Here is a 20,547-nt window from a genome sequence, read left to right as displayed (position 1 = left end):
GGATTCTGGGATGCATGTGCATATTTACACCCACACAAGCCTTAAAAACCAAACTTGTTATGGCTTGTATGGAAGACTTGATCCTTCATTCATCCACCCATACCTTCTCTTGACTCCCAGTGGAAAAATGTCCCTATTTAAACAGTTCCTCAAAGGCTGGCGTGCATCGATCATTCATTTATATGTTTACAAGGATTTACCGATCATTCAAATGACTCACTTCATAGTATGAAATGAGCTTGCTGAGGACATTTCAGGCTAAGAATATTAACATATTTCTGATTAGAAATGAAAAACATGTCTCCAAGAAAAGGGACTGTTTCCTATCTCTATTGCTGTCTTTCTAATATTAATGCACATAGTTTCTCAAAAGAAGGACTATGGCTATCTGATCTGTCTCTACCCAATACAACTATCGATTGGGAAACTGTATGGGATAATACATTCCACGCTTCCACAAACCCTAATCACCAGTTTATTCATTATAAACTATACACAGGGCATATTTAACCACACGTATACGACATATCATAGGTTTAAGTTCTGTGAACCACAGCGTCCAGATACCTTTTTACATATGATGTGGGAATGTCCGGAGGTGCAAAAACTTTGGGATTCGGTGCTGGACGTTTTATTTAAAGTTACAAAAATTAGTTTCCCCGAAGATCCTGTATTGTTACTATTGAATGATAACTCTCAATTTCCCTTAAATGCAAGGGTCTGTAAATTTTGGTTAGCTGCTTCAACTGCTACAAAGAAAATGTTGGTACAAAGGTGGAAACCTCCTCATGATCTCTCAGTTAAACACTGATTACATTCATTATTGGAAATACTGTATCTGGAACTGTCATCAGCACGGATCAACCATGCCAAAGTGGACATTCTTACGACATGGAAAATCTATATATGCAACGTCAAAGAAATCTTGGACACTTAACCCTCATCTGATGCTACGGATGTCAACTTAATGTAAAGTATCTAACAGCTTGGTCTAAACTATAGTTATTCTGTGTTTCCTGATGTGCGTATAATGGGGTGGGGGGATGGGGAATTATATGGGGTAATATCTGTTAAAAGTATTTTTCTATCTGATTGTAAAAAACTGTATATTCTCACTTTCAAAATAAAAAAATAAATTACAAAAAAATAAATGAAAAACATGTCATTGTAAACCAGTGTTGGACATGTTCCTTTAAAAGAGTATTTAGTTATAGTTACTAGTTACTTCTCACAAATAGTAACTGAGTTAGATAATTAAAAGTAACTAATTACCAGGGAAAGTAACTATTGCATTACTTTTTAAAAAATCTAATTGTCAAATGACTAAAAAATAAATTTAAAACATTGTACACTAACCTTCACTATTTTAATGTTGTTATGGGACAATGGGAGAGACAACGATATCATGTCCTCAACTATACATCTAGATATTATTTAGCTTAATTCTGTCTGAGTATTAAGTGTTTGAGATAGAGAAATATTAAGTTTTATTTGCTTTGATGTCGTGACTTTGTCTCCTCCTTTGGTGGCAGAGCTCACGTTATCACCTGTGTAACCACAAATTTTGTGTCGGCATGTGACGACGTGAGGTGCTTTATTAGATTAATTTATTTGTCACCGACGCAGAAAGACTTCTTTTTTACTGGGCATAATTTGCATGATACATAAACATTCTTGCCTTTTACCTCGAGGGAAAATAGTGCTTACCCACATAGCAAAATTTCTTTGGCCCAGCTCTGGCCCACACTGAGCCCAAACAAAGCTTTTGCTTGGCCCACATGCCGCAGTGAATTACGGTACATGACTGGAGCAAGTCTGGCTTTCATATAAGGGCCAACATGGACCATATCTGGGCCTAGTCTCAGCCAAGTTAATAACCCATAACCCGGCCTGAACTGTATATTCAGGGTGACAGGTTGCTCAGTGGTTAGCACTGTCGCCTCACAGCAAGAAGGTCACTGGATCGAGCCCCAGCCGGGTCAGTTGGCATTTCTGTGTGGAGTTTTCATGTCCTACTCATGTTGGCATGGGTTTCCTCTGGGGGCTATGGTTTCCCCCACAATCCAAAGACATGCACTATAGGTGAATTGAATAAACTAACGTGGCCGTAGTGTGTGTGAATGTGAGTGTATGGGTGTTTCCCAGTACTGGGTTGCAGCTGGAAGGGCAGTCGCTGCATAAAACATATGATGCGGTTCATTCCTCTGTAGTGACCCCAAATTAATAAAGGGATAAGGTTGCAAAGTAAATGAATGAATGAATGAAACGTGATATTTATAAAAATGATCTTGTTTTTCCATGAAATAGCCAGTAAAGCTGATATGGCAATAATTCCAAAACCCTCTCTCTTTTTATTGTTTGAATATAAATGCAAGAAAAATATGGAGTATGTGCAAGAATAAACAAAACCCAGCAGGTTCTTAAAACATACTATTTTGCACAGTTTTTCCAATATGTGATTAAATAAGCAGTCTAAAAATGGGCTTTTTATCATTAAAAGTTATTTATAATTTTTTAGTTATTATTGGTATTTTGATTGAAAATTGATCTGTATTTGGTGTTTAAATTATTGTTTAGATTTACACAATTCTTTTTTTAATTCTTGTTTGAATATGAATGCGCTTAAAAAATGGAGTAAAAAAGAAGTTCCTTAAAATAAGCTTTATATGTTATTTTGTATATTTTTTCCAATATGTTTAAATAAGCAGTATTAAATGTGGGCTTTTTTATCATTAAAAGTCATTTAGCATTTTATTTGTAGTCATTATTGGGATTTAGATTGCGAATTAACCTGTATTTGCCGTTTAATTTAATGTTTCGATATACACAATAGTATATTTATTAAAACAAATAGAGTTTAAGGTGGAAATATTCAACTTGTATTACATTTTCACTGAGCCCATTGTTTTTTTTTCAGTGAACACAGGTTGCAGAAAAGCATCTAAAAGCTAAATTAAAAATGAATATCATCAATTCGTAAATAAAGCTTGGTCACTGTGTTTTTACTTTGATATGTGAAAATTAAAGTCAGATTTCTCATATATTGTAAGAAAATGTGATCTTTTTAACACTATACGGTGAAGAACCATATATACAGCAGGGTAAATAAGTATTGAACACATGACCATTTCTCTCAGAAAACATACTTTTAAAGGAGCCGTTGACTTGAAATTTGCACCAAATGTTGATAGCAACCTAAGAAATCCATTTGTGCAAAAAACAAATCTAATAAGTTTACAAATTAAGTTATGCATAACAAAATGAAATGACACAGGGAAAAAGTATTGAACACATGAAGAAAGGAAGGTGTTGAAAGGCAGTGAAAGCCCAGACAGCAGCTGAAATCTCTCAGTAGTTCTTCACCAACCCTCTATTTCAGCAAGACAATGACCCAAAACACAGCTAAGGAAACTCTCAAATGCTTTCAGAGAAAGAAAATCAAGCTGTAGAATGGCCCAGCCAATCACCTGACTTGAATCCAACAGAAAATCCAAAATAAAAGCTCAGATTTGATAGACGAGACCCACAGAACCATCAAGATTTTTACACTCTGTTGAAGTCTGTGGAAAAACTCACAGCTGAGCAATGCATGTGACTTCATTCTCTATATGAGAGGCGTCTTTAAGCTGCCATCACTTTTGAATGACACAAGTCTTTTGAATAAAGTATGAAATCCACTTCAGTAGTTCTGTACCTTGTGTCATTTCATTGTTATTACACGCAAAATCTGATTCAATTCCATGTCAACAGCTCCTTTAGAACTATTATTCCCAGGAAAAAACATGACATGTTCAATACTTATTTTCCCTGCCGTATGGTCTCTTCATTGATATTGATTACAATATAATTTTTTGAAAGTCTTGTAATAACCCCCAATAACACTCCATAGTTTTACCAATGAGGGTTAAATTCTAGACCAATGTACTGTACTCACCAGCCGTGTTATTTTGCATGACTTTTACAGCATTGATGAGCTCCTTGAACCCGTCCAAGCTCTTGTCATTTTGACTATACAACAAGATCTTCTTGGCATCAGAAAAGAGGCGTGAGATTCTGAAATAAAAAAGAACTCAGAATTACTACTAGACTGTGCAATACTCAGTGTCTTATATTACTTTTAATAGGCTACATCAGAGCTGACAGCTGTTATTAGGAAATCTTCAGCCGCAGGCAACCGCTTACATGGAATCGTTGAAGTTCCCAACGACTCCCGGAGATTCCCCAGGGGTTGGGTGGCGGAAGCATGGATTGTTGGCATTGCAGACGATGCCCTGGATCCAGGGCAGGGTGCCTGCTGAGGGCATGGCTTTGTTGGGAAAGTGACCTGTAATGAATAGAGAGAGACTAAATTAACTACCTCATTGAAGAGGGGTGAAAGGAGTTTCCACATTAAGGCCTTGTCAGGGTAGCAGAAGAGAAGAAAGTGTACCAGACACTGGCGAACAAAGACTAAATCAGAAAACGTTTATTCCTAAAAACATTTCTTTCAATAAAACAAAATCCATCGATGTCAAGTAATGGATTACAAATACTCAAACGAATGTAGTTCACTGTAAAAAATGATGGGTTCCACATAATCGATTTGTGTTGGGGCAACATGAAGAAATTAAGTTCACTTATTAGTTTTTAACAAATTTAAGTAGGTTGAACATGAAGAAATAAAGTTGTCCTCCAAAAACCTCAATAATTGTGTTGTTTCAGCTGAATTTAAATGAGTAGTTTGAACAAACAACAGACATCATTTTTTGAGTGTTAAGCATTGAACAAGTGGTCCCTCGCTATAACTCCGTTCACCCTCACAGTTTCGCAGATTTTTTTGTGCAATTTGACCTGTTTTTTTTTTTTTTTTACAGCTCATTGTGTTCTGCATCCTGATTGGCTGTAGACCATTGTCAATCAATCTCCTCTGTGTCTCCAGTACAGTTTCAGCTTCCAAAATTAACATAAAACTTCGATCGCTAGCAGTGTGAGTTCCAACAAGGATGCAAAAAGGGTTATAACTGTCCGCAGCAAGACCATCATAAAGGGGATTTTACACTGGATGCGCAGCGCCACGCAGCGCCATGAATTTTAGAATTGTAAACATAGGTTTATATCAGGGTATGCACACTGGCACCGCAAGTCGGCGGCTGTCTGCGGCGCCCAGCTATGACTCTGGACACTGTTCATATTTTTGCCGCACCACAGAGTACCATGTGAATAATTTCATTTTAAATAACATGCAAATGTGCGCGTTCAGTGTATGTTACTTACAAATTTCATGCACGTGGCGCATCCAATGTGCGACCCACTTAAGAATGAAGTCTGATTTAGTTTTGTGGATCAGTGACTGCAGGATAAAGAACATTACGCTGGATGGCAACATTATCGTGCAAAAGCTAAAAAGCTTTATGAACCTTTTGCTGACAGCGATGAATGTTTGCACCTCACAACAGGTATTGATCTGTGGTTTCATTTTATTGTTTCCAGCAAGTTACAGCAACTGCCCCTTTACAGTAACTTACCTGTAAATGTGTTTTACAGTAGCAGAGCCCTGCCGCAATTTAATTTCTTCACAGTAAAATAGTCCTACTGTAACTTAATTTTATGGTAAAATGCCATTAAACGCATTTTAATTTTACAGTATGACAATTTTTACAGTGGTTTTAGTAACTTGATGACTTTGATTACAGTAGAATACCTCAAATTCCTAATATGCAGTATGATACTGTAAAAGTTTAAAATGACCCACAATGCAGTGCATATTACAGTAGTAAACTGTGAAGAATATGGTATTTTACTGGGCGTTTTGGCAGTAAATAACTGAAACATTGCGGCAAAGTCTAACAGTGTACTCAAATACTTTGATTACAGTAGCTTACCGCCAATTCCTAATATGCAGTAAGTTACTGTAAATATTTTAAAAGACCAACAATGCAGAGCATATTACAGTAAATAACTGTAAAATTGCGGCAAAGTCTGACAGCGTACTCAAGTGTTTTGTTTACAGTATAATAATGCAAATTTCTTATATGCAATAAGTTATTGTCAAAGTTTCAAAATGACCCACAATGCATTGCATATTACAGTAGTGAACTGTAAAGAGTGTATGTGTCACTTAACTCGGCATTTTTACAGTAAATAACTGTAAAATTGCAGCAAAGTCTAATAGCGTACTCAAATACTCTTAGAAGGGCTACTTTTTATTTATTTATTTGTAAATAAACGATATTTACACTAAATCTTTTTGTCAAGTAATGATACTTGAGTATGATTTTTCACTATTTCCACCACTGACTTCAATCCCTTTCTTTTTTCCCTCCAGATAATGTATTTTTTGCCACTAAAAAGTGCTTCTACCCAGTATGATGACTCATCAGAATAATGGGGGCTTCTCGATAGTGCAGATATGCAATCAGATTAACATCCAGTGCCATGGACATGATGTCCCCGATGAGTTTTTCGTAAGTTCTTGTCCTCCTAATGCTGCAGCCCATTCTCGTGTATGAGACAGATAAGGAACGTGTACACCTAGACAGCCTTATCTTCCCACAAACCAAGAAAACATCAGCAGACTGTTCATTCTTGGTGGACACAAACCCCTCAAAGAGCCCTTTTTGAGTGATTACCTAAGCGGTTTTAAGTGACCTATGTCCCCACACATACACCAGACTCTGTTATTTCTATAATGAGTCAAATATGTAGGTCTGCTATCAGTCAACCTTAAGACTGCCAGCTGCTCCACTGCTGAGCACAGCATAGATAAGATAGTACTTAAACATGAAGTAATCGATTCAGGAGCTATTTGTCGAATCTGCATATGCTTATGTAATTTATAATAGGGTGAAAAATGGATAACAGTAGCAGTTCCCACTATTAATTACTGGCTTATTACATGCTTATTATTAAGATATTTGTCCTTTATTAGTACTTATAAAGTATATTAATCTACATCCTTAATCATAAACTCTTATTGACTATTAATAACAGGAAAATCAGGACTTTATTGAGCTAAAAGTCCTAATTAATAGTTTGTTAATAGCAGAAATTGTACCTAAGATAAGGCATGACCAAAAGTGATCTTTTTTTATGTGATCAAATGTTTTTATATGTTGCTTTAACCAATTTAAATATTTGCTGAATTCTGCATATGCTTATGTAATTTTAGATATTTTATAATTTGGTGAAAACAAATGGATAACACTTTAGTTCAAGTAGCAATTCCCACTATTAACTACTGGTATCATTACATGCTTATTATTAAGATATTGGCTGTTTATTAGTACTTATACAACAGTTCTGTCTGGTTCTCGAATCTGATTGGCTGATAGCTGTACGATATTCTGCAATATCAGAACTTGTACAGCCTCCTCACCCTTCTGTATTACTTCGTCCACATAGAGTGTCAGGAGATCAATAAACTCACTGCAATTTGACAAATATTGCAGCTGTTGGACAAAATAATGTACTTTTGAGCCTTTTTAGGTGGGAATGTAGCTGTTTAGATTTTAACTATACAGTTTATATATAAGGATAGTGCTTATTTTAAACATTTATAATTTCAGAGATACAACGTATCGGCATCCATCAGCCTGTCATACTGAGCAGAGCAAAGACGACTGTCGTTGTTCATCCACAAGATGGCGACAGAGACCACACAATAAGCCCTTAGGGGGAAAAATCTCATAATTCTCGTAATTTCAAACCACTGCTGATGTAATCATTATTAAACTGGTAAGAGATATTCTAAGTCTATGTTGTAGTGCTGTATTTATACCATAGTGACTGTAGTGTACTGAGTGTGAAATGGGACTCACATATCAGGAATGTATGTATTTGGTGTTAGCCACTCTTTGTATAACCCTGAGTTACTTTTTGGTTTGCCATCTGTTTGTTTCTAATGAGTTTCCTGTTTTCGTTACTGCAGACTAGTCCAGTAAAAAGAAAGAAAGAAGAAATGCCCGCATGTGTTTAACGTTTTTCCTTATCACAAACACAACAGTAATCTGCTACTGTTTGCTTTGCTTTGGTTTTTTCGGGGTTAATAGAGAAATATGGGAAATGTCTCTAGACTGATGGCATTTCATGCCGTTCAGCCTTATAAACTTAAAATGTGAGTAAAATCACCTGTTTTGTCATCACTTTAGACATTACACGAGAGAATCATTCAAATACTAACTCTAAAGTGACGTTTGTGAATTTGTTTGGTATCTGCTGTTCTGACGTCAGCTGCAGATGTGAATGAATGGCAGAAGAAAGTAGTTCCTCATCCAAAAGGGTTTGAATTTCTTTTTTATATACACAATTATGCCGTCAAACTGTTGTATAAATGCAATATCACACTCGTAGCAGTGCAATATGGCTGTATACTGTCACTGGTGGAACACTAAGGCACGATGCTGCGCACGCCTCCCACCAGTGCCAATATACAGCCTTATCGCAGTGCTACTAGAGTGACATTGCTCGTTTATAAAGCATGTTATTCTTCATCCTTAGTCATAAATCCAAGTATACCTTATTGACTATCAATAACAGGCAAATTAACACTTTATTGGCCAAAAAGTCATAGTTAATGGTTTGTTAATAGTGAATACTGTACCTTAAAATAAGGCATCAAAAAGATCACGACGACAAATGTTTTTGTATGTTACTCTAACTCATTTTAATTATTAATCAGGTTATAACTATTTTTTATAGATATATTTAGTATTTTGTGTTATAATATTTTGAAGTTTAGATGACTAGAAAAGTATGTTTTATTTAACTAAACAAATTATGGATGTAAAGCCTTGTGATTTTATCATTACATTATGGGAAAAAATATATAACTATTATTCAAATGATCATTATAAAGTTGATTTATAGATCATGGAACTCTTTCTTTACACCTTATATTGTGATCATTGCAGTTTTTACAAAAAATATTGCTTAACTGTTAATGAAAATGGAAATTTTACACAAATCTATGTTTTGTATAATCAATATCTTCTAAAATGCATTTAAAGAAATGTTTTATATATCTGCATAATTTGCGTGTTTGCAGAATTTACAGTAGCTCCATATTGACGGTTCCAGAGTCTCACAATTGATTAACTACATGAAGGACATTGTTCTTTGTGTCCATTTAATCACTTCCAAGAAAAAAAGGATGCGGTCATCCATCTGCACATAAATCCAGATGTAAGGAGAACTGAAATCTCCAAACACCTCCTATTTCCTGTCTAAACCAAGCAGTAGCAAATGGACGCATATTTGGACATCACCGGAATCTCATGACTAATCATCACAGTTCCTCAAAGAACAACACAAACTCACAATCTCACAAAACCATATATGCATTATGGCATAAATTAAATGTATTGCGTTGTTCTGAATCCCTGACTACACTGTAAAAAATGCAGTGTACCACACAATTTATTCATATTGTTCCAATACAAATAGACTAAAGTAATGTAACAAATTTAAGTGGACATAGCATAAAAATTAGGTTTTCCATCAAAATCTCCGGAATTGTGTTGTTTAAGCACATTTTAAATAAGGAGTTTGAATAAGCAGCAAAAATATTTATTTTTGAGAGTGTAGTTTATGCCCTAGATTTACTGTGACATTGGACACTGTGACATCATTTTTATTAACTTGCCAATGAGGTTATAAACACAATCAGGCACAATAAAAGCTATCAAATAAAACATAATGATACGCTGAGAAAAAAAACAGTCCATGTTTTTTTATGCAGTTTTTCTCAAACCTTTGATATTATTTGCTTAATTTTTTGTGCTTTGTTGTGAAAATACATATAAATCTTATTAAAAAATTATTATATTGATCTCAAGAACTATAAGTATTGGAAAATCCTGCAGGTAACAAAAAACCAACTAATAAATGCAATAATTATTGTCACAGAATTAAAAGCTGATATTTAATGGGTAGTTGACATAAAAATAGAAGTTTTGTCTATCTACGCACCCTTAATGGACTAGCGTGGACTGGGACAGTATTTTCCGCCAGGAAAGTTAATGTACCTCATGCCACCTAAGCGATCGGTAAGTGAAGAGCGCGAGGACTGGCAGTTATGGAACTGGATGTGGTAGGGGAGGGGGAGTGCGTGCAGTGATCGGTAAGTGAAGACCTATGGCCAATCTGGCCCTGCTTGTTACAAACCAGGTGCGCCTTATGGCCAGTCCGCCCCTGCTTGTTCCAAACCCAGTGCTCTCTATGGCCAGTCCGCCCCTGCCTGTTCTAAACCCGGTGCTCTCTATGGCCAGTCCCCCCTTCTTGTTCCGTACCCGGTGCTCTCTATGGCCAGTTCCCCCGCTTGTTCCAAACCCAGTGCTCCTTATGGCCAGTCCGCCCCTGCTTGTTCTAAACCCGGTGCTCTCTATGGCCAGTCCCCCCTGCTTGTTCCTAACCCGGTGCTCTCTTAGCCAGTTTCCCGACTTGTTCCAAACCCGGTGCTCCCTATGGCCAGTTTCCCCGCTTGTTCCAAACCCGGTGCTCCCTATGGCCAGTCCCCCCTGCTTGTTCCAAACCCGGTGCTCCTTATGGCCAATCCCCCCTGCTTGTTGCAAACCCGGTGCTCCTTATGGCCAGTCCCCCCTGCTTGTTCCAAACCCGGTGCTCTCTATGGCCAGTCCCCCCTGCTTGTTCTAAACCTGGTGCTCTCTATGGCCAGTCCCCCCTGCTTGTTCCAAACCCAGTGCTCCTTATGGCCAGCCCCCCCTGCTTGTTCTAAACCCGGTGCTCTCTATGGCCAGTCCCCCCTGCTTGTTCCAAACCCAGTGCTCCCTATGGCCAATCCGCCCCTGCTTGTTCCAAACCTGATGCTCCCTATGGCCAGTCTGCCCCTGCTTGTTCTAAACACAGCTCTCCCTATGGCCAGTCCACCCTGCTTGTTCCAAACCCAGTGCTCCCTATGGCCAGTCCACCCTGCTTGTTCCAAACCCAGTGCTCCCTATGGCTAGTCCGCCCTTGCTTGTTCCAAACCCAGTGCTCCCTATGGCTAATCCGCCCTTGCTTGTTCCAAACCCAGTGCTCCCTATGGCCAGTCTGCCCCTGCTTGTTCCAAACCAAGATTTGGTGTTTTGTTGAACATAAAAGAAGATCTTTTGAAGATCTTACTGAGTTCACTCAGTAAGTAATAATTCTAAAAACTAATAAGTTAACGTAATTCCTTTATGTTGACCCAAAACAAACCAATTGTTTTGGCTTCAGAATTCAGTGTGTGAACTATCATTTTAACGCTGGGGCATCTCAAATGCACTGTAAAATGTGGCCACTTTGTATATTTGGCGCAATTAAAATCCCATCAGGGCGGCATGGTAGCTCAGTGGTTAGCACTGTCGCCTCATAGCAAGAAGATCACTGGTTTGAGTCCCAAAAACATATGCTGGATAAGTTGGTGATTCATTCCACTGTGGTGACTTCTGGTAAATAAAGTGACCAAGCCAGAGGAAAATGAATGAATGAATGAATAAAATCCCATCATGCTTTTGATAGCATCCTCCTAAATTTCTATGAACCACCTGCGACTCACAGAACACTGATTGCTCTAGTTATCAGTGACAACTCATAAACACCCTGCGCGCTTGACACATCCGATAATAATGCGCCATAAAGCATCATGCAATGAAGCGAAACGTGCATTTTCGCCTCGTGTGCACCATCTGATTAGATTATGTAATTAAAATGCACGGGTTGCATTGCAATAGTCGATTCGCATGCAACACGTTGATTGGTTTTCTGATGACAGGTCAGGAATTTAAAGATACAAAACAGAATACGTGCTGAGTTGTGTTGTCTCCTTCACTTTTGAAACTTTTTAAAATATACAAGTACTTACATTCATGTTGTTCATAAGGCGGGTAGTACAACCTCACGGCGATCAGGATGAAGAAAATAAAGAGAGGCCACACAATCTCCGTCAGCAGTTGGAGCTGCACATGTCGAAAACAGAGAGAAAAAACAGTCGGTCAGCGTTTTCTGTAAAGTGCAGGAGCTCTCGGTCTCTAATGTCTGAGGGCTTCTGGTGTGTAGTGTCATCAAGGGCAGGTTTATGAACTGCATTTATTATTAATGCAAGATAGATGATCGATCAGACCAGATATAGTACAACAGCAGACGGGACAGATCCGTTGGGAATACAGACATACAGTAAACCCAACAGGGACGAAAGTTATCTGACCACACTTTGCTCCGTTTAGCTGCTTTGTGGATAGTGCTTATTTTTAAACTCAATGTAAATGCATCAGCATTGTGATCGGTAGACCACATTTGCTCATGATCTTCTGCGATTTAGGGTATTATTCCAGGAAGTGTAAATGTAGTTTCTAAAACTGTTTTCTTAACATTGCCATTAAGTTATATAATGTTATTTTCTGAATGTTTTTAGAATTAATTAGAACAGTACATGAAACATTTAATCTCATGTTATAGAATGTTCTTAGAACATTATTTCAATCATTTGTTATGATCATTTGTCATTTGTAGTCTGGAAGGTTGTTAGAATATTCAAAACGTCCAGTTTTTATAATTATAGACTATATATTAATGTTATTTTTGTGTTATAATAATAACGTTGTTCAAATGTTTTTATAATGTTTCAGTCTCATAGTGTTCACAGAATGTAATTTCAGGCATTATTAGAACATTCCATTCACGTTTTATTAATGTTCTCAGACTGTTTCTATAACATTCTGAGTAAGTTATAAAAAGGTTATTGTAGAAGGTTCTTAGATTGTTCAAAACATCCATTTTTTATATTAATAGGCTATATATTAATGTTATTTTTGGTTTATAATAACGTTATTCAAAATGTTTTATAATGTTTCAGTCTCATGTTACATTTATGTTCTCAGATTGTTTTTTAAAACTTTATTAGAACATTCCACTTACATCATATTAATGTTCTCAGAGCGTTTCCCTAACATTCGGAGTAAGTTATGAAAATGTTATTGTGGCAGGTTCTTAGAATATTCAAAATCTCCACAGTTTTATAGTAACAGACTATATATTAATATCATTTTTGGTTATATTAATGTTATTCAAAACATATTTATAATGTTTCAGTCTCATGTTATATTAATGTTATCAGATTGTTATTTAAAGCATTATTAGAACATTCCAGCCACATTATATTCATCATATTCAAGTATGGTCCAAAAATATTATTTTAATACTATTAACATTTACACAACTTTTAAGGAACATTACGAAATGTTCTGAGAATGTTCCCTGTTAGCTGGAATATGATATTTTATTTATAATTTCACACAATGAAATTATGCATAATTAACATATTGTTGGAAATACCCTGTAGTACACTAATTTCAGTGCCATGTTAATATCAAAATATGTTTTAGAAATATCTGTTGATTAACAGTAGCCTACAGCCTGTAACTCACAACTATATTCACCTTAATTACGCTTTTAAATTGCATTATAGGAACTTGATCTCTGCTTTGACAACTTTTAATGTTAGTTACATTTTGAATGTAACTGTGATTTAACAAAGTGGCTTTATACTGTGGTTAAATATAAAATGTAACATAATTTGCATGATCAGACCACACAAATTATTTTTAATAAAAATTGTTATGTTAAACTTTTAAACATCAAAAGTTGTCAGAGCAGAAATAAAAGCCAAAATACAAAATACAAAAGTGAAAACACACATGGATCCTTAGCTATATGCAACTTTGAATTACCAGATACAGATTAACAGTGTACCATAAAAGGATACAGTGTTTTTAAAGGTTTAAGAAACAAACTACTCTAGAAGAAAATATTTTTTGAGAAGAAAGACATTTATCCTGTATCAGGGCATATTTCTGACTTACTTAAGCTTTTAAAGTAACAGTTCACCCTAAAATGAAAATTCTGTCATCATTTACTCACCCTTCACTTCTGTTGAACACAGAAAAACATTTGAAAAATGCTGGACACCTGTAACCATTAACATCTACAGTATTTGTTCTTCAAACTATGAAAACGCCAGCATTCTTCAAAATATCTAACAAAAAACACTTAAGAGTGAGTAAATAGTGAGTAAATTATTATTATTTTGGGGGGTGAACTATCCCTTTAAGTCAAAATATAGCAGCATTCTACACTCAACCATTTTTTGTTGTTGCTTGCTCAAACTACTTATTTAAAATGAGCTGAAACAACGGAATTCTTGAGATTTCGTTTGGACAACTTGATTTTTTTCAGTTCAGTCCACTTAAATTTGTTAAGTCTCTTAACTTAATCAATTTGTGTTGGAGCGATATGAATGAATTGTGTTGAACCCTGCATTTTTTACAGTGTTTATTAATTGAAATTACATTTAAAAATGACTTTACATACAGATTGTTAAGGAATATAAACAACTCGAGATTATAGAACTGTATTGTCAGGATCTTAAATGAATAAAACTGCAACAATGATCTCGAAAAGCAACATTTAAAACTATATTACTAAATACATTGACGACATTTGGCATGAAATTATTGTCACAGTTGAATGAAATCAATGTAATCTCAATAGCAGACAATGTAGGATACATCGTAAAAAATGCAGGGCTCCACACAATTGATTTGAGTTAGGACAACATGAAGGAATTCAGTTAACTTATTTGTTTTTACAAATTTAAGTGGATTAAACATGAAACAATTAAGTTGTCCCCCAAAAAACTCAAGAATTGTTTAGTTTCAGCTCATTGTATTTAAGTACTTCAAACAAACAAGAGTGTTTACATAAGTTAATTGTTTATAAAATATTGTTCATATATTCAAGTGGATTGAACATAAAACAATTAAATTGTCCCCAAAAAAACTCAAGAACTTTGTTGATTGAGCTCATTTTAAATAAGTAGCTTGAACACGTAGCAAATATAATTGAGTGTATACATATATATATATAGAAATCAATGTGCTGTCCTACCGTTTGTCTCCGTCTGTAGGTGAAATTCTTCCACAGCAGCAGACCCAGTTGAGTGGAGATGGACATCTTCACTCGGGTCCCTCTTCGCGCTCAGCTCTCAACTGCAATGACACAACGGAGACGGGGCTGACTGACAAAAAAGCATCCAGCAGTGACCAACAGAGCAGCTCAAAAGTCCAGGACAAAGTGCAGCAGCTCCTATCTGACTCTCCAACGTTCGCTCACTCGCTCACACGTCTTCCCTTTTCATCTCTCCTGTCTTTTTTCCCCCAGAATTCCTGGAAGTGGTGGACCTTGTAGTGTCAGAGATTCATCAAGAAAGGAATTTCGCAGGCCGTTAGAGTCTCTTAATGGTTTGATCATTCCGAATGCACAGGTTTGCTGGAAGTTGAGACCTTGCTCTATGCTAATGGTGCTATTCAAATGCAACAATGAATGATCTTCATCTAACACTCGCATTGCTCTCGCTGTTTGTATGCTTTTGGTGATTTAATCAGTGGCGCCGAAACAGAAATGATCAGGTTTGTGTCAGACGAGCAGGGATGGAAACCAAACTTAACATGGGATAGTTCACCTAACAATGACATTTTTTTTATTATTTACTCTCTCTCAAGTTGTTCCAAAGCGTCTAAAGGAGCTACTTTATTCTGTTGAACACAAAAGGAGATATTTTGAAGAAAGCTGAAAACCGGTCCCCATTGACTTCCATAGTAGGGAAAATAAATACTATGAAACCTAATGGTTACCGGTTTCCAGCTTTCTTCAAAATATCTTCTTGTGTGTTCAACAGAAAAAAAACTCAAAAAACTCAAAGGAAGATGTTTCCTTCTATTGTACACAAAAGTAAACCAGTAACCATTGACTTCCATAGTATTTGTTTTTCCTACTATGGAAGTCAATGGTTACCGGTTTCCAGCTTTCTTCAAAATATCTTCTTGTGTGTTCAACAGAAAAAAAAACTCAAAGGAAGATGTTTCCTTCTATTGTACACAAAAGTAAACCAGTAACCATTGACTTCCATAGTATTTGTTTTTCCTACTATGGAAGTCAATGGTTACCGGTTTCCAGCATTCTTCAAAATATCTTCTTGTGTGTTCAACAAAAGAAAAAACTCAAAAGAAGATGTTACCTTTTTCTGTTGTACACAAAAGTAAACCAGTAACCATTAACTTTCATTGTATTTGTTTTTCCTACAATGGAAGTCAGTGGTTACCAGTTTAAACATTTTTTAATATATCATGTTTGAGTGTTTAACAGAAAAAGGAGACATAACGAAAGTTACCATTTGGGAATAAGTGGTGAGTAAATTGTTATTTGTAGGTGAACTATCCCTTTGACCCTGTAAAGCCTGACAAATGAAGACAATGAATATACAAATATAATTTGGAAACTAAACAGTTTGTAAACATACATAGCCTTAATTTATTAAAATGTGTTTGAGTATCTATTAACACATCGTTTTATTGTTCATATAGTATGAGAAAAGAGAACTTGAGTTCAGATGCAAAAACCTTTGGAATTTTCTTATACATTGAACATTTTGTTCTATCCCCTTATGTTTATGTTTAGTTATTTTACATTAAAAGTGATGAAAATAACCAAATCTGTGCCCTAACATAGGAGAAACATGCTAATTTTAGAAGAAAATTTGAAGGGTTTTGCATCTAAACTCTTCATTTGGAGTTTAAAAATCTCAATTTTATTCATAATCTAATTAAGAGAATATATTATTTGGTATAGTTGCTTATAGTTATATGGGCAAAATGTCAGATTCAATTCTGATACCCTTTACTGTAAACCAGTTGTCAAAATCATATTTGATATACTAATACCTTCATACTTTTTTCATACTAAATGGTGTATGCATAATCAAGTAAACCTGGGTTGCTTCAATCCACAACGTATTCATCATGAAACATCAATATCTGTATAAAAGTTATTCTTATGATTACCTATAGCAAAAAGACACTTGGAGGTGGATGTTTTTCAAATTTTACTTAAAGGCGTTTTACTTACTAAAAAGCATTAACTATCTTTCATATTGATTCATTCATTTTCTTTTTGGCTCAGTCCCTTTATTAATCAGGGATCGCCACAGCGGAATGAACCACCAACTTATCCAGCATATCTTTTACGCAGCGTATGCCTAGCCGCAACCCATCACTTGGAAACACCCATACACTCTCAATCACACACACACACACTAAGGACAATTTAGCGTACCCAATTCACCTACAGCACATATATTTGGACTGTGGGGGGAAACCAGAGCACCCGGAGGAAACTCACGTGATCATGGGGAGAACATGCAAACTCCACACAGAAATGCCAACTGACCCAGCCGAGGCTCGAACCAGCGACCTTCTTGCTGTGAGGCGACAGTGCTAATCACAGTGTCACCGCGCTGCCTACTTTCATTCATATGACACCAGTAATTGCATTTTGTATTCTGTAAAAAGTGATTAGTTTACTTATTTTTTTTAAAGTGAGTAAACTCATTGCTTTTAAAATGATTAGTTGACTTTACTTAAAAAATTGAGTAAACTCGTCTCAAAAATAAGTAAATGAACTATGCACATAATTATGCATATTAAGTTCATTCATTCATTTTCCTTAGGCTTAGTCCCTTTAGAGGGTTTCTGCAGGTTTTACCAAGTTAAATTTAAAACTTTTTAAGACAGTTTAAGACCATTATTAATTAAATTTTTGACTTATACAGGGCTAAATGCTAAGGATATTTATTTGAATATCCCAGTAGTAAAAGATTTTCACTTGCCCTATCAAAACATTATTATAATTTAATACATTTAATAATACAATGCTAATAATAATTTAATAATACAAAATCTACGTCGGGTCAGTATCTTTAGCAGTAAACAAATGGAGAAATGTCAAACAAATGTTACTGTAAGGAAAAAAATTAAATACTATTTTTAAATAAAAAGTTAAAAGATTTATTGAGATGGATTGTTGGTGATTGTATGAGCGTTAATGGCCAGATTGGGTAGCTATACGTGAACAAAGGAAAATTAACACCTGTAAAAAAAAAAAAAGACCTACAACACAATATTTCAGTAGATTTAAGACTTTTTAAGACCTCAAATTTAGCTTTTGAGATGTAAGACATTTTAAGACTTTTTAAGATCCTGCAGATTCCCTGCGTTATTAATCAGGGGTTGCCATGCACCTTAAGTTTAGTCAACTTAACAGTTCCAAGTTATAATGGATTTACTCACTTTTTAAGTAACCAATCACTTTTTATTTTTTATTTTATCAATTAATTATTTTGTCAGCAACGCACTTTTCATAAATGTGTGTATCAAATGGGGTTTATCATTGTAAGAAAAATGACAAAGGAGATCACTTAAATGTCTTAATTCTTTGTCCTACTCTTTCTAGAATATAAGACATTTCTGATCAAACATCCAGATCAATCTGACATGCTATTCACATTTTTGTAGCTCTGTATGTCAAACATTGACAGTTTAATGTCCATCTTCCTTTCTCGTAACAAGTTTTAAAAGCACCAAAGCAAAAATCTATTGCCTTAATCTCAATTAATACCAAACTGATGAGGAATGCAAGGTAGCTGCACACATTTTCAAAGTCTAAAACAAAATGTACCTCAGTACCATTCATCACAGTTCCCGGGACAGTGCTTTTCCCAAAGCCCAGAGCATGTCACTTCATTTTATATCTTATAACATGCACAGATCTGAAGAGAAGGTGACTAACTGATAAATACAAACCGACTTGATGGCAAACGATTCCTCTTGTCATTAAGTATAATTGAAGGTGTGTTTCTTATTAAGTTAAGCTCAGATCACAATGAAACGCTTGAGGCTGCATGTTATTCAGACCTCTTTCTCAGGCACGCAACTCAACTCAGTCTTCCACCATTACAGAAGCAGATGGTCTAAAAGACTTCTTGTACACTATAAGAAGTTATTGTTTTAAAAATGACATGAATTCAGCTTATCCCAGTAAGTTTTGTTATTTAATTACAGCACACACTGTTAAAAAATGCAGGGTTCGACACAAATCATTTAGGTTGCCTCAACACAAAAGTATTAAGTTAATAAATTTAAGTCGATTAAACATAAAATAATTAAGTTGTCTCAAAAAAAATCTTGTGTTGTTTCAGCTCATTTTAAATAAGTAGTGTGGACAAGCACACTGTAAAACCTAACAGTGAATATCACTAAATGAAATAAGTTTAACTTATAATTTAAAAAAAGTTACTTTGACTTAAAGGGAAAGAGTTATGGTAACTCAAAATCTGATTATATCAAGCAGAACTCAAACTGAATGAGTTATGAATGATTTAATTCTATTTTTTGTGTTAACTCAATGCTAGAATCAATACCAAACCAATTGAGTAGCTACAGTATATAGTTGTTTGGACTCAATTCATTCTATTAACTGAACCCATATCGGTTTGATAATTGGACTTAAAATGGTTGTTAATAATAATACTCTAAATGTTTAATGATATAAACACAAATAATATATGTGTATATGACTCAATATATATATAGTTTACAGTACTCAAACCATTTGGTTTCAAAACCTAAAGCAGTCGGTTTCCCCAAACAGTTTGAGTTATCTTAACTTATCGGGTTGTACAGTGCAGCACAAATCTTTTTTGAGTGTATTTTCAGATTTTTTTTCATTTCCTTAATCTGTAATTCATTTTAAAGACTTCAAAAGTTTAATCATTAATATTTATCTTCTTTAACCGTTGTGACTTTATCGTTTTAGTTTTCTTTTCCTCATGACATGAAAGGTTTCGTGTTTCTTTCTTCTTTTTTTCCCCACAAACCTTTGTCTGTTTTGTTCATTGTTCCAAATTCTTGTTCTCATACTACACTTTATATATTTCTGTCTATAGTTAAGCTCACATTATCATCTGTCATTGATATTTGCTGTTATTTGTTGATTTTGAAAACGTCTGGTTTCGCTTCAGAAGCTTTACAGCTGTTTTCCACATAAACAACAACTGTCTCAAAATTTTTATCTGAAGACTTTCCGAAGAGAAAACCTATGTCAGACTGAACTTTCATTCATTAATTCGACTACTTTAACTCTTCCTTCGGTAATACTAAAATGTCGATACTGTAGTGCCTTGTGTCTGTTTGTATTGTTCTCAATAATATCCGTAACCTAAAACGCTCCGCTCATTCACCTCAAAACATCAGAAAGCGCAATCTCTGTTAAAGAAAACCAAGCAGAAAAGATTCTTACCCAGACACAGCTGATGACCTGTGTTGGACATTCGTTGTAATCCCTGTGAATCAGATGTATATTCGTCCTTGTGGAGTCTGACGCCAGTGGTTCTCGTGTGAAGGAGCATCTGAAGGGTTTAAAGTGGTTTTATAGCGCATCCGCTCGGAGCGCCGGGGTTACTGTCGGTCATCCAGACTCCTGCATATTTAACTGGGTCTGGATCAACACGTGGATCCCAAAACAGCTCTTTAACAGCAAACATCTGCTGACAAATGAATACCATAGAAAAAACACCACATTCTCTTCTACCTCCATTTTTCCAACAACAAAAAAAAAAAAAACCAGACAATTTGTTGTTGCTTTCACATTGTAAACAATGTCTGTTAATCAACACTTTTTAAACACTATTTGTGATTCACAAGT

General features: G+C 35.4%; 1 protein-coding gene across 1 annotated transcript in view; it reads right to left on the bottom strand.

Moving 5' to 3' along the window:
• The window catches only part of abca1b (ATP-binding cassette, sub-family A (ABC1), member 1B), an 84,082-nt gene extending 63,830 nt beyond the window's left edge, over positions 1–20,252 (bottom strand). Inside the window, exons 1-5 of the mRNA XM_056472321.1 lie at positions 20,143–20,252; positions 14,899–14,999; positions 11,819–11,912; positions 4,183–4,324; positions 3,935–4,053 (exon numbers count right to left, since the gene is read on the bottom strand). Coding sequence (XP_056328296.1) covers positions 3,935–4,053; positions 4,183–4,324; positions 11,819–11,912; positions 14,899–14,964 — 421 coding nt within the window. The 5' untranslated portion in view covers positions 14,965–14,999; positions 20,143–20,252. The remainder of the gene's footprint in view (positions 1–3,934; positions 4,054–4,182; positions 4,325–11,818; positions 11,913–14,898; positions 15,000–20,142) is intronic.
• Between the last annotated feature and the right edge of the window lie 295 nt (positions 20,253–20,547).

This window comes from Danio aesculapii, chromosome 14 (assembly GCF_903798145.1).
Source record: "Danio aesculapii chromosome 14, fDanAes4.1, whole genome shotgun sequence".
Taxonomy (NCBI): domain Eukaryota; kingdom Metazoa; phylum Chordata; class Actinopteri; order Cypriniformes; family Danionidae; genus Danio; species Danio aesculapii.
Note: the sequence above shows the minus strand (reverse complement) of the source record. Positions and strands in the feature narration are given on the sequence as shown.